This window comes from Cervus canadensis, chromosome 18, assembly GCF_019320065.1.
Source record: "Cervus canadensis isolate Bull #8, Minnesota chromosome 18, ASM1932006v1, whole genome shotgun sequence".
Taxonomy (NCBI): domain Eukaryota; kingdom Metazoa; phylum Chordata; class Mammalia; order Artiodactyla; family Cervidae; genus Cervus; species Cervus canadensis.
In genome coordinates, this window is record NC_057403.1 from 27,659,201 (window position 1) to 27,682,886 (window position 23,686).

The 23,686-nt window shown below is 43.1% G+C and overlaps 1 protein-coding gene across 4 annotated transcripts in view; it reads left to right on the forward strand.

Moving 5' to 3' along the window:
- GARRE1 (granule associated Rac and RHOG effector 1) overlaps positions 1–23,686 on the forward strand; it is an 82,342-nt gene that overhangs the window by 44,915 nt on the left and 13,741 nt on the right. For all 4 annotated transcript variants that reach the window (XM_043436344.1, XM_043436343.1, XM_043436342.1 and 1 more), the window contains 6 exons: positions 10,222–10,431; positions 14,792–14,932; positions 15,148–15,243; positions 15,368–15,529; positions 17,849–18,007; positions 20,748–20,845. In XM_043436344.1, the coding sequence (XP_043292279.1) occupies positions 10,222–10,431; positions 14,792–14,932; positions 15,148–15,243; positions 15,368–15,529; positions 17,849–18,007; positions 20,748–20,845 (866 nt within the window). The remainder of the gene's footprint in view (positions 1–10,221; positions 10,432–14,791; positions 14,933–15,147; positions 15,244–15,367; positions 15,530–17,848; positions 18,008–20,747; positions 20,846–23,686) is intronic.

A 23,686-nucleotide genomic window follows, 5' to 3' on the forward strand; every position in this document is an offset into this window, starting at 1 on the left:
AGTAATCTGTAGAGTGCAGATTCTTGACTGTAGCTCTGTACTGCCTCTCAGCAAAACAATGGTTTGACCCCATGAACTAAAGAAAGTTAGCTCTCTCTCTCTCTGGTCATGACTGGATACAGGGGCTCACACAGTGCTGAACAGACCCAGACTGTCTCCGTGCCAGAGTTGCCAACACCTCTGTTCTCTCCCAGGTTCTGACAAAAGTTCTGGAACTCAATCTGATTGGCTTGACTTGGGTCACTTGCCTGTCTTTGGGCCTTGTGGGCAGAAAGGTTAAACTAACACATTGATTGGTCAGGCCTGACTCTGTGCCCACTTTTGGTGCTGGGGTATCCCCAAACTGAGAGCACAAGGGAAGCAGTTACCTGACGGCTGCTTCCAAAGCCACAAGACTAGATGTTGGAGAGGCCACACTGCAGGTTCCAGGTGGAGCATGTCAGAGAATGTGATGGGAAACATATTTATGATCCTGGAAACACCTGCTGAATTGTTTTGTTTTCAGGGTTTTAGCAGCTTATTATGTCTTCTATGAAGCCTTCTTGTTATGTCTCTTAGTAAAGTTTCATAATTTCCTTTCTAGTGGCTGTGTGTATTTTTAACATTCTTAACTAATCTTTATTTTAGTTACTACCGTGAATGAAATTTTACTTATTTTTTTTTGGCTATGCTGGGCCTTTGTTGGTGTGCGGGCTTTTCTCTAGTTGTGAGCGGGGGCTACTCTCTAGTTGTGGTGTGCGGGCTTCTCGTTGCAGTGGTTTCTCTTGTCGTGGAGTGTGGGCTCTAGGGTTCTCGAGCTCAGTAGGTGGGGCGCATGGGCTCGATAGTAGTGGTGCTTGGGCATGTGGGATCTTCCTGGACCCAGGGATTGAACCAGTGTCTTCTGCATTGGCAGGCAGATTCTTTACCACTGAGCCACCAGGGAAGCCCAGGATGAAATTTTATTTGACAGTTTTTTTCTGTAACATAGGAACACCCTTGATTTTTTAAATTTTTGTCTTATCTCCTGCTCTGTGGCTGGACTCAATAATTCTGATGTTTCAGTTGGTTTATTTGGGGTTTTTTGGTATATGTGATCATGTCATCTATATTTATCTTCTCCCTTCCGGTAGTTATATATCTTGTTGCATTGAACATAGGTTTTAGTTTTACTTTTTGGCCACGCCACATGGCTTGTGGAATCTTCTCTGACCAGAGACTGACCCCAGTCCGTGGCAGTGAAAGCCCAGAAGTCCTAACCACCAGACCACCAGGGAACTCTCTGTCAGCATAGGTTTTAATATATAAAACAATGAGCTTTAAGAATGAGCACCTTTTTTCTTTTTTTTTTAAGAATGAGCATCTTTGTTTTGGTCCTCATTTTAATGAGAATGCTTTGGATGTACTACTATTATTAATTTTAATTAATTAGTTTTATTTTGTATGTGATGCATACTTATGGTAAAAAATACAAACATTTCTGAATGCCATAAGTTCACTTTTCCAAAGGTCATGCTTCTCTCTTCCAACTCCATCCCAGTCCCAGGTAGAACCACTATTAACTGTTTCTTGTATCTGGGCAGAAAACTACAAGTAGGTACACATACACAAACATACAGGGAAAATACACCTTTCTAGGCCCTTATATATACCCTTAATTCCCTCAATAGCATATCTGTTAATTACAATATTGGTTCTCGGTTTGAAAGAATAAGCCTACAGTTCCAAGGCATGACATGTTATACCTGATTCTTCATTCTGGGCAAGTGTGTCACTCGCAGGAAAGCCTTGCATGGTTTACAGCCTTTCTTTCTCCAGAAGACTTGTTATCTCCCCCCAGCCTGTTGGGGATATCACCCTCAAAGTAAGTCAGGGTTGCAGCTGGTGTCCATGGGCTGGCTGCAGAAGAGCTGTCCAGGGAAAGAAAGCGGGAAGAGTTCCCGGGTAATAACATTTGCACATAGATGCTTCCATGATGTCTTGCCCTCAGCTCTTCAGTCAACATGCTGCCCTTGGCCTAGATTGGTGCTTTTATGTGCAGAGTAGCAACTGCTTTTTTTCTTCTTTCAACAAATATGTACAGAAAGATTGTCCGCTTTGTGCCAGGCATTGAGAATGTGACTGGGAGCAGAACAAAAGACCCCGCCACATTCAGCTCAACTCCTAGGTAGTAGTGAAAATCACTCAGTCGTGTCCGACTCTTATGACCCCATGGACTGTAGCCTGCAAGGTTCCTCTGTCCATGGGATTCTCTAGGCAAGAATACTGAAGTGGGTTGCCATTTCCTTCTCCATAACTCCTAGTTAGGGAAACAGACAAAAAATAAATGGGCAATACAAACCTAATGCCAGGTAGTGAGAGGTACTATGAAGAAAAAGAATGATGAACAGAGGTAGAAGAAAGACCTCTCTGCGGATGGAACATTGAGCAATGCTTGTCTGAAAAATAGAAGGATGCTCCAGGTAGGGTAGTGGTTCATTTGCAAATAGGGTCATGGTGGGCCTCCTTCAAGGGATTCTTGGCATTGTCTAAAAGTCCAGTGGTTAGGACTTGGTGCTTTCACTGCTGGGCCCTGGGTTTGATCCCTGGTTGGGGAATTAAGGTTCCACAACGTGGAATTTTGCATGGTACAGCCAAAAAAATAACCAACTCTGGAGGGTTTTTTGTTTGCTTTTGTTTTTTTCAGGAATATTGTTCTTGAAAATTGGACTATACCTCCCAACCTCCCTTACAGCTAGGAGTGGTCACTTGAGTAAGTTCTGATTCATGAAGATGTAACTGGAGGTTTTGGATGAGACCATGAGGAAGTTTCCTTAGGGAAAAAGGGTGCTCCCTTTTCCTCACTCCCCCCAGTTTTTTACTGTCTAGAATGCAGGCACAATGGCTGAAGGTCATTTAATTATTTAGAACTGTGAGGTAATTTAAGTATGTAAGTCTTGTGTGAGGATGAAGAGCAGAAAGATGGAAACTGGGCTCCCTGTGATACCCAGGAGCCCTCATCCTAGCTCTGGACTGCCAAACCATAGATTTATTTTCACCTTTGTTGTTCACATTGCTAAGTTGTGTCGGACTCATTGCAGCCCAATGGACTGCAGCACACCAGGCTTCTCTGTCCTCCACTATCTCCAGGAGTTTGCTCAAATTCATGTCCATTCAGTCGGTGATGCTATCTAACCATTTCATCCTCTTTCATCTCCTTCTCCTGCCCTCAATCTTCCTCAGCATCAAGGTCTTTTCCAGTGAGTTGGCTCTTCGCGTCTGGTGGTCAAAGTATTGGAACTTTGGCTTCAGCAACAGTCCTTCCAATGAATATTCAGGGCTGATTTCCTTTAAGATTGCCTGGTTTGATCTCCTTGCTGATTTTCATCATAGAAAGAAGTAAACATTGATTTTATGTAAGCCACTGCATTTGTTGTTGTTGTTATATGTAGATAAAACTAATCCTAATTGAAAGGAAGCAGGAAGATCAGTTAAGAGGCTTTTACAGTAATCCAAGCAAGAGATGACTGTAGCTTGGAATAGAATGGTAGCAGAGAGGGTAACTAGCAGCAGTTCTGCTTTTTTTTTTTAGTGTGGTAAACTATACATAGCATAAATGTTGCCATCTTAACAGTTTTGAAGCATACAGTGGCATTAAGTACATTAATATTTTTTTGCAGCCATCAACCACTGTCCGCCTCCAAAACTTCATCTTCCCAAACTGAATCTCTGCCCGTTGAGCAGTAACTGCCCCTCCTCCTTTGTCTACCATAATTGACATGAACTTCGTTCCTGTCACTGGCCTTTCACTGTTTCATGTCCTGGATGATAGTTTATAATTATACTTACTAGTTATGTAAAGATGTATAGTAGTGTAGCTAAAATATAAAACTTCCTATGTGTGTTGCATGGTAATAAATTTTTGATATATTTTATTTTGGAAAACAGACTAAAACAACATATGAAAGTAAAAGTTGCTGAGTTGTGTCTGGCCCTTGGCAACCCCATGAAATATATAGTCCATGGAATTCTCCTGGCCAGAATACTGGAGTGGGTAGCCTTTCCCTTCTCTGGGGATCTTCCCAAACCAGGGATCGAACCCTGGTCTCCCGCATTGCAGGTGGATTCTTTACCATCTCAGCCACCAGGAAAGCCCAAGAATACTGGAATGGGTAGCTTATCCCTTAAACTGGGGTTTCCTGCATTGCAGGCAGATTCTTTACCAACTGAGCTATCCGGGAAACCCCAAAACAACATATAAAATGATCTAATTTTGGAAAAAAAGAAAAAAACAGTTTCAAATGTAGGCTGTATCGCAAACATGTAATCAGTGGTTATATCTATTTAGTAATATCTGACACTGTTTCTTTATTGAGCTTATCTTTTCCTCTTAAGTTATTTGCAGTGAATATGTATTACTGGTGTAAAAGTTTCTGTGGATCACAGTGCCTGGCCTGTGAAGCAGGAGTTTAGAAACTGTGTCTGATGATATTGTGACCAGCAGTAAAGCAGCGTGTCAGGGGCAGAATGTAATCTTGTCTGAATGATTAACGTTTGCTGTTGGCTCATCCATCCTTGGGCATGTGTTAGCTTTCTCTTCTCACTAGTTCTTTCTCCTGTACATAGCATGGCAGCTTCTTTGTGCTCTGGGTTGATACCAACTGCAAAGAGATTATTGTTTTGTTAATTGCTTTAAAAAACAAAAAGTTTAAACACTCACTGTTAATCAGTTTTTAGGTCAGGCTATACATCTTAGTTTCATGGTTTTTACCATTTTTTTTTTTTTGGTTGAGCTTGGTTTTTACATTTTCATACTGTAATTTAATCTCCATAAAGTACTTTCCATAGTCCAGGCATGGTCTGCTGCATTCTCTATTTCTCTGGAGACACATTTAGGTTCTTATATCACATTCCGTTCTGTTGGTTAGGTCATTATGTAATAACTGTGGAATTATCATAAGGACAAAAGATTGAGAACACTTGGAACCAACTGTAATGTTTAAGGTACAAGTAAGTTTTGAAGAGAAAGAAATGATTGAATGACTTTGGAATTTCTAATAAAAGCCGCCAATTCGGATTGACTTCATTTCATTCATTCTTGACTTTTAAACTGATCAGAAGTAAATACTAGAACCCAAATGTTTGACACTATGGCATATGCGACATTTCTACTTGTTCGTCACTTTGCAGGGGTATGAGAAAGATGATTTGTTCAGTGACTTTGAGTAGAAAGTGAATTTAGACATTGTGTATATTGATGTGAAAATCAGAGGGTGTGTCACAGATGGGGTGGACTTGGGCAGTCTGTAATTTCAACACGTGGGGATATAGTAAGGGCTGAGTAAGGCCGTGGCCCTGGAAGAGGAGTAACTAAAATTTTGAAAATATTCTAGGAAGGTAGAATTGACTATGGTGGTATAGAAAGGGTGGTCTTTTGGGGCTCAAAACAGGATGACCTTAAACTAAAATCTGTTTTAATGAATAAAATAGAAAAATCACTGAAAAGAAAAGGTTTCCTGGTTATAGCCATAAAGATAACCCCCTATATAGGTCCATTTATAGAGGCATGGGAAAGTGAACATGTACCCTTTTCCTCCACCATCAGCAATTTCGAGAAAACAAGGTTTTATTTCAGTAGATGCTCAATGGCTGTTTACAATCCAGAATGCTCCATGGATATTTGGAAGCAGTAGTGGCAAGGTCACTTATTGTCTATATTCAGGAGTTGGGCTTTTATGAGGAATTTGTCATACCAAAATATTTCTTTCTCTCTCTCTCTTTTTTTCCCCTTCTTTTTTAAAGCTGTGCCGCTGCATGGCATGTGGCATCATAGTTCCCTGACCAGGGATCAAACCCATACTTACTGCAGGGGAAGTACAGAGTCCCAACCACTGAACTGCCAGGGAAGTCCCTAAGATGTTTCTCTTAATGCAACTCTGATAATAGCCTCATATTGCCCCAAATTCCATACAGTTGGGATGCTTTGAGATGAATGGTTTTTTTTTTTTTTTTTTAATTCAGATGCTAAGGGTAAGATTAAGTCTGATTGCTTTCTTCATAATTCTTGAATGAGACTGATGGGCTGAAGGCTGACATAGAGGTTTTGGGGCTTGGAATTCCTTAAGAGGTAAGAGAAACTGCTCCTTTTCCCAAGCTCCATGTGCCCTCTCCCATTTTATCATTGCTGTTTGCAACCAGTCAGCTGTTGTCTGCTATGCAAATCATGAACTTCAAGACTCCTGCCACCCTGAAGTGCCGCAGGCACTTGCTAAGTTTGTTGCAGTACCTTCCCCACTGTCAGCGGAGACTGAGCCATGCCTCTCAGTCTTTGCTCATCAGGGTTCCTGAAGAGGGGTCCCCTCCCCTTCGTGACGTCCTTAGCCACTGTTGTGACTACCTCCTGGATCTTGGCATATGAAAATAGCACAGCCTGGTGGTTAGAACAGTTTTTGGAGTTAGACTCAGTGTCAGATCTCTACTGTACCTCTTATTACCTGCTTGACATTAGAGCAAGGTTCTTTCTCTCTCTAAGCCTCGGTGTTGTTATCTGTAAAATGGATGAATTGCTCTCACCCCACAGTCTCACTTCACTACATGTAAAGTGCTTGGTATGGGTTAAACACTCAGTAAATGTTAGCTCTTGATTGACGTGGAATTCTGTAGCTCCAGTGACATTTTAATCTCACTGACCACTCATTTGTGCTTCAGCTTGCTACATCTGTTCTGCATCTTCATGGGATCCCGTAATCCAGGAAATGGTCTCCCTGTGGAAGAGAAAGTTGAGACACCCCTGGTCTGGTGGTTAAGACTCTGCACTTTCAATGCACGGGCCATGGGTTCAGTTCCTGGTTGGGAAACTTAATTCCCACATGCTGCTCTGCCAATATATAAGTAAATAGATGCACCTTTAAAAATAAAATTAAAGAGAAAGTAACTGTCCTAGGCCCTTGGGTCACATGTTTTCAGATTCATAACTTTAGAGTCTCTATTGCTTTCCAGGTTTCTCAGGAAGACGCCAAGGACTGGAACATTCCTGGGTCAGGAAGGATGGAGCCTGTGCCAGGAAGGAAACTGGGCTAAGACAGGAGATATTGTAGAGAAAAGGTGGGCAGAGGCAGGCTGGAGGTGGAGCTCAGTCCTCTCTCCAGAGAAGGTGGCATTTATACTTCTGCTACTTAGGTACACTTGCAGAATAGCTATTCATTCTTTAGATAGCTTTTCCAAGGTTGAGAGTAACCATCATTTTGATTGGCTTTTTAGTGAATTGTTTACAACACAAATATTTTATTACAACCATAATTTGTGCTCCATACTTCATGAGCAGGGGGAGGGAGATGCTGAGGTCTTGTTTTTTCCACTTCTTATATATAAGGAGGAAATTTAAGTTAGACGTCTCATCCAAGGTCAAGCATGTGAGAAGTGGTGGCGGCAACATTCCGAAGGTCCCGCTTCTAAAACTGACCACCATCTCTCCCCATTTATTCCTGCAGCAGCGGCGTCCTCTTTCCACCATTCTGCCCTCAACAGCAAGAGGACCCTCCCTAACCCCCAGCCTGCCATCGGCAGCATGATCAGCGTGTCCTCTTCCAGGCCCAGGACCCTGCGTCAGGCCTTCAGAGGCCATTTCTAGAACTTCCCTTCAGAAGGGACGGACGGGATACTCACCTTGTTCCCGTGCTCTTGTCCTCAGAGAGCCTTTTCCTTCCCACCTCGTCCCTCAGTGTTCCTTCTCCAGTAGCCCCTGACTTTGCACATCTACTTATTGTCCCCCACTGTTAGAAGGTAACCCTCAGAAGGACAGTGACTGTTCACTGTATTTCTTGTAGTATCCTCTAGCTTTTTTTGTGCTTTGTACATATTACACATTTGTTGAAAGAATGAATGACTCAGTTGTGTCTGTCAGAAGCTGAAAGAATATGAGCCCAGGGCAGATGGCGCATGGCATGTCACTTCTCTCTCCCTGCTCCTCCCTCAGCCGCAGCCCGCCAGGAGGTCACGGAAGAAGGACGGGGAAGAGTGTGTGTGCCTGAGGACTTGGCTTCAGTCCTCCTGGGTTTGCTCTGTGTGGAGCTTCAGAACACCGTGGCATTCTGGCCTAAGCCAGTTAGGGTTGCGCTTCTGTCATGTGTCCGGTTTCAGTGTTGCCAGCACACAGCTGTCTCCAGGCGTGTAGATCTTGTTGAGGGCAAGGTGCATGCTGGCTAAGGGCATAGACACTTGAGTCAAGTGAGCCCTCTGCCAAATTCAGTTTGTGTCCCCTTGGCAAAGTTTCATAACCTTTCTGTGCGTTAGTCTTACTGTTTGTGAAATGGGAATGACCTCACATGGTTGCTCCTAGGATTGAATGAGAGAATCTATGTGAAATCTCTCGAACAAGTGAGGTGCATGCTGAGTATTCAAGCTGGCTGATACTGTGTGCAGTGCTAATTAAATCCTGTTTCTTCTGTTTGTGTCACAAGTTCCAGGTTGCTAGGTCTGTTTACTCTATGTGGCTCACTCTGCCCATCTCTGATGGGGTAGAGCTTTGAGGGAGTAAGTGGAAACCCAGGGGGGTTGGGGTGGGAATTCAGCCTGTTGTTCTGATTGTTCCCTGTAGAGGGAGGATGCTGTGATGTGAGATTTATGTGTTTGTTTTAGTTTTGTCCTGGTGATTTCCACAGGGGAAAATAATTCAGAGGGAGTAAGTGTCACCACTGGGAACTTGCCTGACTCTCTTTCTCCAGGAGGAAGAGCTCTGCCTAGTGCGGGTAGGGAAGGGCAGCATCTGAAATGTGTGCTGGGAGGCGAGAGGTCCAAGGTGGGCTCTTATTTCTGCCTGCTTCAGAGGACAGTAACAGGCCAAAGTGTGGGCACTGGGGTTGAATTTTAGTTCCTTGTAAAAGACAGTGGAAACCTTCACCATGTCCCCAAGGCAGTGCATGAAATGCTGGCAACATTGGGCCCTCTGCTATTCTCCAGTTGGATAAATCACACACTCATGAAGTAACTTTTTGTCAGTAAACCACTCTATAGGCCAATGAAATATGAAATACTTTCCATTAAAAATGTTTTGAGGGACTTCCGTGGCAGCATTATGGTTTAAGACTCTCTGCTTCCAATGTCATAGTTCAGTCCCTGGTTGGGAAACTAAGATCCCACTTGTCACATGGCATGGCCAAAATATATATATATTTTAATGTTACGGGGCATGTAAAAAAATTACAATAAAGTTTTGTTGTTACTGTCAAATTTACTATGGATAAAACAACTAAAAGATTAGGGAAAATGTCAGTAATCTGGAAAGTGTCTGTTCAAGTTGCTTTGCAAGTAGCAAATTCTTACCTCCTTTAAAGAAAAAAGAAATAGGAAATTGTAGAGAATACCTTGCAGCTGGAATTAACACAAGAAAGCAAACAGAGAACAACAGTGTCAGAGAATAGCTCTTGCCAGTACCAGAGGTTGGCAGATAAGGCACATTTGTATCTTCTGTTGGTGGTATGTTGTATGTTTTTAGTACACATATTTTTATAATTATATATTAATAGTATACATTAACATAGCATTACATATTTAGTAGTTTTTAAAGTGAATTTTCTGCTTTAATGGACTGTTGTATCAATCAGCTATACTAATATGTATTAAGCAAGTGGTTTTCTCCTGATCTGACACATGGATGTACCAGTATGTTTTGTTAACTCTGAGAAAACAGGTCTGTCGGCTTTGTTTCATAAGACTGGAAATATGACATACAGCTATGTTAATAACTATGTAATTACTGTGTTAATAACACTGTTACTAAATAACCTGTATCTTTGGATTCCATTTCCAGTGGAATATGTTCTTATAGTCAAACTGACTTTTCAGATTTCTAATCATCTGGCTTTTCTTCTGCGCTCTGAATACTGTGTGGACAGAATTGGAATTGTGGCTTGCTGTGATTCCACTGGAGCTCACAGACAATCAGGGTTGGTGTGAGCAAGAGTCCACATGAGGAGAGTGGAGGACAGGAGTGAGGGAGGCTGGGTGGGAAGTGGGGAGGTCCATTCAAACCTTGAGGTTGGCAATTTGGTTATAAAGTTTTGACTTCTAGGCACCTGGGCCACCCAGATCCAAATGTGAGAACAAAGGCAGATCCTTCTAAAGCATGGTGACTTTGTAACTTCCATGTGATTTCAGAATTCCAGTTAATTGTTAATCTCTACTCAAATTGATAGTTGAGAATTTATTGCAGTAATGCAATAGCAACCCACAACCTGAAAGTCCCTGATTCTCTTGTCTTCACAGGTGTTGGGACGATGCTTCTTGACAGTGGTGCAGGTCCATTTCCAGTTTTTGACCCAGGCGTTACAGAAGGTACAGCCCGTGGCTCACTCTTGCTTTGCTGAAGTTGTTGTGCCAGAAAAAAAGAACAGCAGCAGCGGCGGCGGCTTGTCTGGCATGGGCCACACATCGGAACTGGAGGAAGCAGTGCGATCCTGGCGAGGGGCTGCTGAGGTAACCCTGACTCTGGGGAGATCAGTGCCCTTTGTTCAGATAGGAGAGGCTCCAGAGGGCCTTTGCCTGTTAGTTCTTAAAAAGGCCTTTTTATGTAGAAGTGTGGTTTTTCAACTGCTATCATTAGATTGTTGGTTCATTTAACAGTGAATGCTTTTGTAAATGCCCACTTCACGCCAGGCATGCACCAGGTACTGGGAAGACAGCCTCTACTCACAGCCTCCTAGGAGAAGGGGCTTTACAAAAACAGGGTTGAGGAGAGGCCTTTGACAAGAAGTGCAGCAAAGTTTCTGGGAAGAGGGACCAGAGTGAAGAGGCTGGAAGGTAAGTGGAGTAAACAGTCAGCTAGGTAGCTAGATGGGGATGTAGTCAGCAATGACACTCTTCTTGTTGGTATTTTAATACTCCTTTGTTTCTGAGGCTGGAAGAAAAGCCTTGCAAGTCAACACTTTAACTAGGATTTACTGTTCATTTCACAGAGGAAAAGAGAATTGATATTATAATATTTAGTTTGACTCATAACCTCAATTAAATTGGCAAACTATTTCATTTTGTTTTAGAAATCTCCTCTAATCAAATTTGTAAACATCTTTCAACATTTTAACATTATATGTTCTGTTGTTTACTTAGTTCAGTTTTATGATGTTCCGTTGCATTGTTCTTTTTTCTCAATTTCTTTTCCCTGTGTTGGTCTCTTGCATTTTAAAGATTCTCCTCTGCTTTCTTGGTGTTTATCGGAGCAGCCATGCAGTGCTAATTGGGGGTTGAGTGCAGGAGTGGTACCGGCTGACTTCATTGCAGGTGGCCGGGCAGCGGGGTCCCCACCTTTATCTTCTCACCTTACAACCGTCTGTGCCCTCCCGGCCGCAGTCTCCTGATCACGCTGCTCACACTCACACCCTTCATACCTGACTCAAGGTCTTCTCTACCCACCCTGTGGGTATCATTCATGCTGAGAGCCCAGCCCAAGTGAGCAGCCTTCTGGTGCTCCTGTGACCTCCTGGCCTTGACCTTTTTCTTCACCCACTTCTGTCTGCCCTGGCTTTCTGCTTTCCTTACTTTGCTTCCAACCAGTGACCCTGCCCCCTACACACTGAGAAAACAGAGTCTTCCTAGCAGCAGCCCCTCTTCTCCATTTCCACCCAGATGACACACCTCTCCCATTCAGATCCTTTTCTGTTCCTTCCTCTTCATTACAGCAGAGGTGGCACCCTCTCCTCCTGTCCAGAGTCTGCCTCTCTCCACCCTGCCCCCACCGTCAGGGCTTCTGTGGTGGGACCCTATGTTTTCTCTCCCACCTCCTCAGCATATTCCCACCAATACACAAATAGGCTTACAAATAAGAATCCTCCGTGCTCTGCCCTGTTTCTGTGCTCTTTTCATAGCCAGCTTCTTGGAAGAATTGTTTGCCTCACCTTTGATTCACCCTAAAAAAAATTACTGTTATCAGATATTTCAAGCATATATGAAATGTCACATACATAACCATCTATCTACCTTTTAGCTTTGTCAAATGAATCTTCACTTTTTGCACATTTGCTTCATACCTTTTATTGTTAACAGAAAAATATTGTTACAAATGCAGTTGAATTCCCTTTATACTTCTCCACTGTCGTATTCATATTCCTTTCTCTCTAGAGATAACCTCTTGATTTTGGAGTGTGTGACTCCTATGCATATTTTTACATTTTTATTCTATATGTGTGTATCCATCTGTGTATTGTTTTGCACAATATGAAGCTTTATATATAACGAGCATCATTCAGCTCACTAAAATCTGGCTTCTACTCCTCCACCAGAACATGCCTTGTCTTGTGAAGGTCACTGGTGCCTTCTGTGTTGCCAGAAACATTGGCAGAAATCCAAGGATCCCGTTGACTCCATTTAGCAGCTCACAGCGACTTGGGCCCTGGAAATCCTCTCTCCTTATGAAGAACCAAGTGCTCTTAGTTACCCTCTTACCTCCTAGGCTAGCCTCTCCAACCACTTTGCTATCTTCTCTTCAGCATAACTTATGAATGTGAGTTCCTCAAGGCTCAGTTCTACATGTCCTTTTCCCTGAGGGGTCTGCATCTAATCTTAGAACTTTAAAAACCTCTTGTGTGCTGGGGCCATGGAACGTGTGTGCCCAGTTCCCTTCCCTCGTGGTCCCAGGCCCCTGTGTTCAGCTGCTGTCCTCCTCAGGTCTTCAGATGGCTCAGCCCCTGGCCTTCCCGTGTACACCTGTTCCTCTTCAAACCGTCCCTGTGCTAGCAAGTAGTGCCCTCTCACACCGAGTCCCCTGTGCAAGAAACCTGGCATTTATCCTCCAGTTTTTCTCTCACAGCTGCATCCAGGCCCTACGAAAGCCCTGCAGACCCTGCCTCCAACATCCTGTTGTAGACCTGCCCCTTCATTCTGTGTCCACTGTCACTGACTTGTTTCAGGGGCCATTACTCTCCCTGACAGCTTCAGAGGCTGGGCCTGCTTCTGCCCTTCCTGCCTTGCTGTCCCTCATCTCTCTCTGTTTCCTCAGGGTAAGGGGTAGACCCGTCCCATGACCTGCCTCGGCCCACATAGTCTGGCTCCTGCCTGCCCACCAGCCTCCTCTGACCACTCTCCCCTGCTCCCTGGGTTCTAGTTCCTGTGCCTACACCTCTGCCTGTCCGCCCCCCAACCCTGCAGTTCTGTTGACTGCCTCCTCCTCTTTAAATGCAGCCTAAATGATGATTTCTCAGCTTCTTGGGTGCTCCCTGTCACAGTTCTTTATTTCCTTTGGGATGTGTTTTTCCATTTTATATTCTTTAAATGTTTTACTTGCTTGCCTTTCCAACCCATGAAAGCTGTCAGCTCCAAGACTATAGGGACCAGGTTTGGTGCTCCACTGGCTTATCCAGTGACTCCTCTAACGTAAGACCTGTGAGCTACACATTTTGACTAAATGAAGAGTTCCAGAAAGAGAGCCAAATGGTTTTAAACTGTGAGACTATTAGGGTTCAGGGAGTGATTGGTCTTCAGATAGAATTTGTGAAGTTTTGGAAATATATGACATTATAGCTGCTTAATTTCCTTTAGTCTTGCAATGTTGGTAAATATTAAAACTCCATTAACCTAGAAGAACAAAAATTAACTGTTAAAAATGTTATTTGTTGTGCAAGTATTATTGTAATAAAAATAGATGTTGAAAAATTGAAAGACAGTTCATCCTGAATCCTTCCATGCATCTAATAAATTGAATATGTATTTTTCTATATTCTCTAGTCCTGATCCATATGTATAGATAACTAGCATTTCATCACAAGATACAGATTAGTCTTCCTGTTTTTCTGTCTTACATCCTTATGTCTTCTTGTTTTCCTGTCTTATGTATTCATTGTTGTTGTTTATTGCTAAGTCATGTCCAACCCTTTGTGACTCCATGACTATAGCCCACCAGGCTTGTCTGTCCATGGAATTTCCCAGTCAAGAATACTGGAGTGGATTGCCATTTCCTTCTCTAGGGGATCTTCCCAACTCAGGGACTGAACCTGCGTCTCCTGCTTGGTAGGCAGATTCTTTATCACTGAGCCACCTGGGAAGTTCAATGTACTTTTCATAAACATATATCTAATGACTAAACAATGATTTCAAAAGTTCTGTTTTTCCTTTAATGTTTCAATGTAGTTTTTTTCCTATTGGTGAGGTTTTTTACTTTGGTGTATAGGACCACTCAACCAAATAGATATATTTTTTAATTTTGGAAACTTGAAGGGCCAATATAGTTGGGTATCTGGTGGCTCAGACGGTAAAGCGTTTGCTTACAATGCGGGAGACCCGGGTTCAATCCCTGGGTCAGGAAGATCTCCTGGAGAAAGAAATGGCAACCCACTCCAGTACTCTTGCCTGGAAAATCCCATGGATGGAGAAGCCTGGTAGACTACAGCCCATGGAGTCACAAAGAGTCAGACACAACTGAGTGACTTTTAAAGCAGAGAAACTTAAAATGTGATTTTAAAAAATATGTGTATATATATATGTAACAGGTAGGTAAGTCTTTTCTGCAGGGTTTTTTTGACTGTGCCATGAGCCTTGTGGGATCTGAGTTCCCAGACCAGGATTGAGCCCAGTCCCTCAGCAATGGCAGTGTCAAATCCTAACCACTGGACCGCCAGGGAACTCCCAGGGGCTTTCTTAAATAAGGCAGTGCTATGTCAGTTTGTTTTCTCGTCAATGCTTGGTTTAGTCTTTCAGAATTCCTGGCTGCTCTCTTCATAATAGAGATAATCCAGAATGACTAATGCTTAGATCGTTTCTTGCTTTATATTAGTTGTTTCTTGTTCTTTTAATTTTGCTAGTATCTGTAACATCCTCTTTTACTTACCAGTCACTATTTCTGTTGCAGGCAACATCTAGACTGAGAGAGAGAGGCTGTGATGGCCGCCTGGCAGGAATTGAAGTTCAACAGCTCTTCTGTTCTCAAAGTGCAGCAATTCCCGAGCACCAGCTGAAAGAACTGAACATAAAAATTGACAGTGCTCTGCAAGTATGTTTTTCAAAACTAGCACATTAATATCTGAGGAATGAAAACAAGGTGGGGAGTTAAGCTTTGATGTTGAACCAGTTGGAAAGAGTAATAGGATAGTAGTTGGCCTCATGTCTTTTAGTGACTATAGAAATTTAAGATTTCTATTTTCATTGGACTTTGTCAATTTAGAATCTACTATGTGATCTTGATTCTTGAAAAAAATTTCTTTGCAGGCATATAAAATAGCTCTGGAAAGCTTAGGTCACTGTGAATATGCAATGAAAGCTGGTTTCCACCTGAATCCAAAGGCAATAGAAGCCAGTTTGCAGGTACGTTGTTCTGTCTGGTGGCTCCTGGGAGCTGTGGTGTGGCAGTCATGCCATCCACATGAGCCAGCCGTCTTGAGAGCTGAGCTGTGGGTCACCTCTCCTGTCCTCTCCAACCCTTTTTCAGGGCTGCTGCAGCGAGGCAGAGGCGCAGCAGACGGGGCGGAGGCAGACCCCGCCGCAGCCCATGCAGTGTGAGCTTCCCACTGTGCCCGTGCAGATAGGATCAAGCTTCCTGAAGGGGGTCTCCTTCAACGAGTCGGCTGCCGACAACCTGAAACTCAAGACGGTAGCTTCCCATGGGGTTCCTCCAACCTGGGTGTGAACTTGAAAATGGAGTTCTTAAGGACACTTGATGGCTTGTAAAGAATCTGGATTAAAAAGCAAAACTGAAGTGAAGACAGGAGGCATTGACGTTCCTCAGTAAACTGTTGTCTAAAAGCAGACTAGAGTGACGTTTCCCTCCCCCCATTTGATCGGTCTTTATTGAGCATTAGTACCAGGCTAGGAGGTTTGACAGCCCCCTAGGTTGTGATAGTAACATAGGACGAGGGGGCCTCAGCTAGAGGGTTAAGGGATGTGACCCTTGAGAAGAGGACTTAAAGCAGAGAAAGACCTGAAGAATAAGTGTGGGGGTGAGGCTGGGGCTGTGAGACAGCCAGGAAGTGACAACCTGTCCCAAGAGCTGAAGGTCTTCCTTAGAGCTGAAGTGGGATGTCCTCTGGCTGTCAAGTATAGTCCCTAGTAGGATTTGGATTTAATAGCCCTGAAATGAAGGCTGGGCTCTTCTAGCTTATAAAAGTTGTTCAGGTGATTCTAACGTGTAGTCAGACCTGAGAGTCTAGAACAAGGGGAAGACATGGCACTGACCAAGGCTGGAGAAGCAGCCCAGGGAGATGGAAAGCCCCCAGTTTGAGGCAGGTGCCCCACCATGGCAGGTCACGTGATTAGGTTGGCATTTCTGAAAGATCCCCCTGGCTTCAGGATAGATTTTTGGCTGGAAGGAGAGCAGCACTGAAGGCTTTTGGCCATGGCCCCATCTGGTGATAATGGGAGGCAAGTGGAAGGATTCAGGAGCAACCTAGAAGTTGTAATAAGCAGGACTCCATGATTAACTGGCTATGAGAGGGAGGGGAAGGGAGATGAGGCCCAAGTTTCTGGCTTGGACAGCAGTTTTGGTGCTGCTTATTAAGGCTTGATGATAGTCGTCAAAAATACATTTTTGTACATGATTTTAAGACTGCTTTTGAAATGTCCAAGGGGAGCTGTCCAGCAGGCAATTGGATGTATGGGTCTAGAGTCCTGAAGTGGGATCAGGGCCTGGGTCCTCACAGACAGATGGGCTCTGGAGCCAGAGGAGAGGCTAGGGGAATACAGGAAGTGTGTGGAGGGGGTTCAAGGAAACTTTGGCATTTAAGAGAGTGGCCGTGACTATTTTATAGTCACAGGGCCATAAATGAACTTCTTCAGGCATGTGCCGTATCTGCCACGGTGTACTCTCCTTATGGTACCTTGATTGGAGTACACTGTTGCTGTGAAGTCCAGCTTGTTGGGAGAGTTCTGGATCACCGGTTTGTCATGAGAGAATGTAACTCAGGAATAGCCAGATGGAAGAGGCGCCTGGGACAAGGCCTGGGGAAGGGGCTTGGAGGTTCCCTGTTCTCTCCAGGCAGCTCAGTCCCAGCACCTCCCTGTGTTCTCCAGCCCAGAAGTTCCTAGGGTGACTTTTAAAGAGACTTTTGCCAAGTTACTTTTATTTATAATTTTGTCCAAAGTGTTTAAAATAAAAGGTTTTGAAAGTACACTATAAAAATGCTGTTTATGGTTATGCTCTTGGGATGGGCTCTCATTTCCTGGCTGTCTCACAGCCCCAGCCTCACCCCCACACTTATTCTTAGGTCTTTCTCTGCGTTAAGTCCTCTTCTCAAGGGTCACATCCCTTAATCCTCTGGCCGAGGCCCCCCTCGGCCTGTGTTACTATCACAACCTAGGAGGCTATTTGTGATTAGTGTTTCAGTGAAATAAATAAGAGGCGAAATCTTGCCCTAGTACTGAAGTAATTAGGACCATTTGTGGAGCATCCTGTATGCCAGGCATGTGTCAGATGTTTGCCATGCATCGTCTCAGTTGATGCTCACCCATGAGGTAGGCACAGCCTTTTTCCCCACTTGACCGACAGAGGAGCTGGAGCCCAAGGCCGCACAGCTAGAAGGTTGCAGACTGGAACTGAAGCTTATGCTGACCACTTGTTCATCCAGAATAAGGATGAAGTCTTCTGGTATTTACTTGTATCAGATAATTTTGTTTCCTTATTCAGAGGGATTCAGAACTTCAAAATTCCTTAGCCAATTTGTATCAGTAGATTGCTAAATAATGCTGTGTTTTGTGCTAGAATAGAAATCACATATGTGTATTAATGCACGTGTATCCGTATCTAGCCAGTCACAGGTTTGAGAAAATCTTTGAAGGTAATTGATGAGAATTACTTACGAAATCAAAATGAAGTGACTTGGGAGGCTATTCTGTGCCTATAAATGCATTTCTGTGAATTTTGGAACCTTTCATGGCTTTATTGTGAGGTGTGAACTTTCTTTTTATCACTCTGCAGCATACGATGTTGCAGCTGATGAAGGAGGCAGGCTGCTGTAACGGCATCACGCCCAGGGACGACTTCCCTGTGACCGAGGTCCTGAACCAGGTGTGCCCGTCCACGTGGCGGGGCGCCTGCAAGACTGCCGTGCAGCTGCTGTTTGGCCAGGCCGGCCTGGTGAGTGAGCACGTGTGCCGGACGGGGGGAGCAGGGGAGGACATTTTAAGCGTGTGAGCATGTGCTGTGGGCTCATGTGCGGAAACACTGGATAATATAAACAGCCCTTTGGTTGCTGCAGAGGTTAGGCCAGAGGGGAAAGGAAGAGCATCATTAAAAGGTCTTTTTTTGTCCTTTACTCGATTGATGATATGTATTTGCAGGGGACCTAGTTGCAAAATGGTGTCTCAGGCTTTCCAGATTTTAAGGAAACCATCATATTAGTGATGGTAGGCCCTTTCACCTGGCCTGACTCTCCAGGGCTACAGTGGGTGTCTTTCTGTTGCTCAAACACAGCAGCCTCCTTCCAGTCTCAGGTTTTTGCCCTGATGTTCCTTTTCCCTGAGAATACTCCTCTCAGATCTTCGTGTGACTTACTCACTCTCATTTTCCTTACGTCAGCTCAAACATCACCTCCTCCGATGGTATAAGTAGTGCCCCGTCCAGTCACTTTGTACCTCAGCTCTCTGTTTATCTCCTTTTACACAATAAAAATAACAACAGCAACTCCAAACTAAGTTTGGTCTCTTTACCTTTGGTGAGAAGAATAACTTTTGCCAAATTTGGGTGGGGTTAGGAAATCAGCATCTAGGTGTCTTCAATTTTGGTTTTTTTTCACTATTTATTTGGTTGCACCAGGTCTTTTGTGACACTCAGGATCTTTAGTTGCTGCGTGTGGGATCTAGTTCCCTGACCAGAGATCAAACCCGGGCCCCCTGTATTGGGATCGTGGAGTCTTAGCCACTGGACCACCAGGGACATAACAACATCTAGGTTTTTGTTAGGCACCTTTGATCTGTGTCCCTTTGTGTTTATCCTACCTTCTAGCATGAAAGATTGCTTTTTGAAGTGTTATAGGTCCTCCTCCAGGGGATCTTTCCAACCCAGGAAGATCCCTTGGAGGAAGATATGGCAACCCACTCCAGTATTCTTGCCTGGAGAATCCCATGGACAGAGGAGCCTGGCAGGCTACAGTCCAGAGGGTCACACAGAGTCGGACACAACTGAAACAACTTGGCACGCATGCGTAGCATTTTAGAAATGAAAGGAAGTTAATTAGAGATTAAGATAATTAAAGAACTGTTTTTTACTCTGATTCCTACTTTATTCATAAAAGGAGCTGTTGGGAGGATGCAGTCCTTCTGTTTGGTGTGGGTGAGTGCTCTGGTGGCCCAGCTCAGGGTAGTACTTGCCTTGTAGAGGGCCAGGTGGGGCCTGTCCACAGTGTTGAGTTACATTTCCCTTAAAATCTGTTCCTTAGTATAGGAACCCCTGAGAAAAAGAGTAAACTGGAGACCCCCTGCTGAAGTATGGAGGAGCCCACTGCCTTTAGTAGATTTATCCATATTCCCAAAGACCATTTTAGCTGCAACTAGGGGAACCATGTCAATAAGTTCTCCAGAAAGGAGTGTGTAAAATAAGGTAGGAAGACCCAAAGGCAGTTCTGAGAAAACATCAGTTAAAAAAAAAAAGTCCCATGTTATTCAGAGAGCAAAAACTTCTTCCTAGTTCTCTGCTCCTTGATCCCAGGGCAACTTTGTGTGTGACTTCAGATTATTGTTCTGGGGATGGGAGGAAAGAGGAAACACCTGCTTGTTACAACAATGGCTATTGCTTGGACAGGAAGTCTTTTCTAAAGGACGCTGCAGACCAGCTGTGGGAACTCTCTTTACAGCTATGGAAATCGGCTCCATTAGATGCTGAATTTGGAATCCTAATAAGCAACTCTGCACCGCTTTGCCCTTCCTGAAGTATTACAGATTTGGTTTTAAAGTGTTTTATGGTTATTTTCTTAAAACTCTTTTAGTTATTTGAAAATATATTCATCACTTTGTCACACCCTTTAAATTACAAAGGATACTATATCATCTGTGTAATATTAAAGACTCTCCTCAGGACTTCCCTGGTAGCCCAGTGGTTGAGACTCTGCACTTCCAATCCAGGGGCCGTGGGTTCAGTTCCTGGTCAGGAAACTAAGATTCCACATGCTGCATGGCACAGCCAAAAAAACAAAAAACAAAAAGCCAAAGAAAGAAAAACTCTCTTCCAGGGAGTTCCCTGGTGGTCTGTTGGTTAATACTCCATGCTTTCATAGCTGTGGCCCGGATTCAGCCCCTGGTTGGGGAACTGAGGTCCCACAAGTGCACAGCGTGACCAAAAATAAAACAAGAGAAAATCACTGAGAAAGGACTGGTTCTGCATTTTTCCTGAAGTAATTCTGTTCTTATTGATGGTTGAGGATCAAGTGGCCTTAACAAAAAGCCTCATCATCTTCTGGCTCATATTCGGTCATTACACATAGGCTGCTCTAAAAGCACTGGTTTGATTTTTAATGATGTTTTTATTTCTTTCAAGTGCATCAAGTGAAAAAATACTTAGATGAAGGAAACAAAGTAATTCCTAATTAACATATTTACAGCTTGGAAGAAGTACTAAAAATGATTGTAAAGTTCAGTACATCCTGCACCTAGAATGCAGTTTGTTTTTTTTTGAAGTATTACTGTTTTCAGTCATCTTTATTACTTGTTGTCTCCATGGGGTTCCTGACTGGCTTATGTGTTTCTGTGTTGCCAGATAGTTTACTATCTTACCACAATAGTTCTTACCAGAGTCACTCAGCATTGATAGGCTCATGCATTTGATTTGTTTATGATCCATTTTTCTGTTTGAAAGCTGATTTTTGTTTTTGTTTCTCTCTTAGGTGGTAGTTGACACAGCACAGATTGAAAATAAAGAAGCCTATGCCCCCCAAATCAGTTTAGAAGGCTCCAGAATTGTGGTTCAAGTCCCATCCACATGGTAATGTGACTTTTACACTAACACAGGCCTAAGCTTTGATTGATGTTTGCACATCTTTGAAAAGATTGCATTGCTTATGACAAATTTGTTACTGAATCCACAGCTTTTGAACAGAGTGTATCATTTTCTCTAAGTCACCCAGCATTTCTCTGAAGCTGAGTATAAAACATAGAATTTCTTCCCCTTTGTTCCAGCAACAACCCTGCTGATCTAGAGGTCATGTCATCGCACACCCAGTGTCCTTGCAAATCTGGAGGCAGACGGAGCTGTTTCATTTTTAATTATTTGCTTATATTTGTAAACTTAGAATGAAGTATTATCATTATTATTATTTTTTTGCTTTGGCTGCATCCCTTCATTCTTTCTGAAGTTATTTCTCCACTGATCACCAGTAGCATATTGGGTACCTATTGATCTGGGGAGTTCATCTTTCAGTGTCCTATCTTTTTACCTTTTCATGCTGTTCATGGGGTTCTCAAGGCCAAAATACTGAAGTGGTTTGCCATTCCCTTCTCCAGTGGATCACATTCTGTTAAGGCTATGGTTTTTCCAGTGGTCATGTATGGATGTGAGAGTTGGACTATAAAGAAAGCTGAGCGCCAAAGAATTGATGCTTTTGAACTGTGGTGTTGGAGAAGACTTTTGAGAGTCCCTTGGACTGCAAGGAGATCCAACCTTCCATCCTAAAGGAGATCAGTCCTGGGTGTTCATTGGTAGGACTGATGTTGAAGCTGAAACTCCCATACTTTGGCCACCTGATGTGAAGAGCTGACTCATTTGAAAAGACCCTGATGCTGGGAAGGATTGAGGGCAGGAGGAGAAGGGGATGACAGAGGATGAGATGGTTGGATGGCATCACCGACTCAATGGACATGGGTTTGGTGGACTCCAGGAGTTGGTGATGGGCAGGGAGGCCTGGCGTGCTGTGGTTCCTGGGGTCGCAAAGAGTCGGACATGACTGAGCAACTGAACTGAACTGAACTAATGAAGTATTATTCTTAATTTATTCAAACAAAAGCCCCTGGAAATCAGTAAGAAATGGGCAAAGCACATAGATAGGTAAATCAGAGGAGACATGGTCAATGAAGAGATGAAGAACTTGTATAACCTCACCTAACAAGAAAGGAAGGCACAGCAGAAAATACAATGTCATTTTGCTCATCATGTTATTAAATTGTTTTAGAATAGCAGTACTAGATTTGGTCCAGACTGTACAAAAACAGGCACAGATGTTGTTGAATAAATCACACAGCCTTTCTGGAGGGCAGTTTCATTTGTCAGAAACCTAAAATAAGGGCTGTGACCTCAACAGTTCCACCTCTAGGGATTTATCCTTGTGATGTGCCTACAGATTAAGCACAGTTTTATTAGTAAATAGGAAAAATTAAACATATATTGGAATACTTTTGCTATTAAAATCATGGGCAGAATGAATATTTAACTAGATAGAAAATGTTTGAAGTAATTAGGTAGGAAGAGATAGTAAGGAATAGTGACACTATTGGGACCCATGTGGACTAACGTAGTTGGGTAATGCATTTGAATTGTGTTTAAATCATTTCTTCTTGAAATGTGAAGGGGGTCCAGTGGAGATTCTGCTTAAAGTTTTAGAAGCTGTTAATATTTCAAGTGTGAAAGCAAAAGTGTCAAGTCACTCAGTCATGTCCAACTGTTTGTAAACCCATGGACTGTTGCCCAGCAGGCTCCTCTGTCCATGGAATTTTTCAGGCAAGAATATTGAAGTGGGTTGCCATTCCCTTCTCCAGGGGATCTTCCTGACCCAAGTATCAAACCCGGGTCTCCTGCATTGCACACAGATTCTTTACCATCTGAAGGGTTGGTGATTCACTTCATGTCCCAGAATCTCCCTTCTGTGAGTTTTTCCACAAATTTCTAAATTTGATTATTAATTAATTTATATTCATATCTTCATTCCTGTCAAACAGTAGATTTTTTTTTTTTTGGACTCAGCTTGCAGGATCATAGTTCCCTAACCAGGGATTGAACTTGGGCCCTCAGTAGTGAGAGTGTAGAGTCCTAAACCACTGAACTGGCAAGGAATTCCCCAAGCAGTAGATTAAAAGCTCACATTTTTGTAAGAGTTTTGTGTTCCTGAGTTTGTTTTCTAATTCAGGTTCTTATTGAAAAACATTAAACTTAACTAGGATTCTCATTTTAGAGAAAACATTTCCAACTCTTGGATAATTGGGTAAATATAAACAGCTAGTACTAAAATGGTTAATACTGCAGTTTACTTCCAGAGCTCTCCCTGTATGATTGATTTCCTTTGTAATTCATTGCCTATCCTTGAAAGACCTCACAGATTGCAGATGCTCCCTCTGCTGGCTACTTTTGGTAAAAATGGCATAGTTTTCGGGTTTTTGTTTCAAGTTACAAAACTTGTGCTTTTTGAGAAGAACTCAAAAAGAAGTAGTTGCTTTACTCCAACTTAGAGAAAATGAAATTATTAGCAAAACTAGTCAAGAGTTTATTATTTTCTTTGCTTTTAGTATAATGAAGTATCTAGATTCTTCCCCCCGCAAAGTAGTATCTTACTTAGATTTTTAAACTGTCATATTTAAGCTGTTCACCCATTCTTTCTTTGATCAAATATTTACTGAGTACTGAATATGTGACAGACACTGTTCTAGGCTCTGGGGATTAAATCAGGAGCAAGACAGACAGGGTCCCTACCCCTAATAGAGCTGGCTTTGTAGTGGCGTGGGGGTTGGGGAGGGGACTGCTAATAAGCATAGGAGTTAAGTTCAAGCACTGGCAAGCGTACGAGGGGAATAAGAGTAGAATGACGTCATCTGTTAGAGAATAACAGGTAGAGATGGC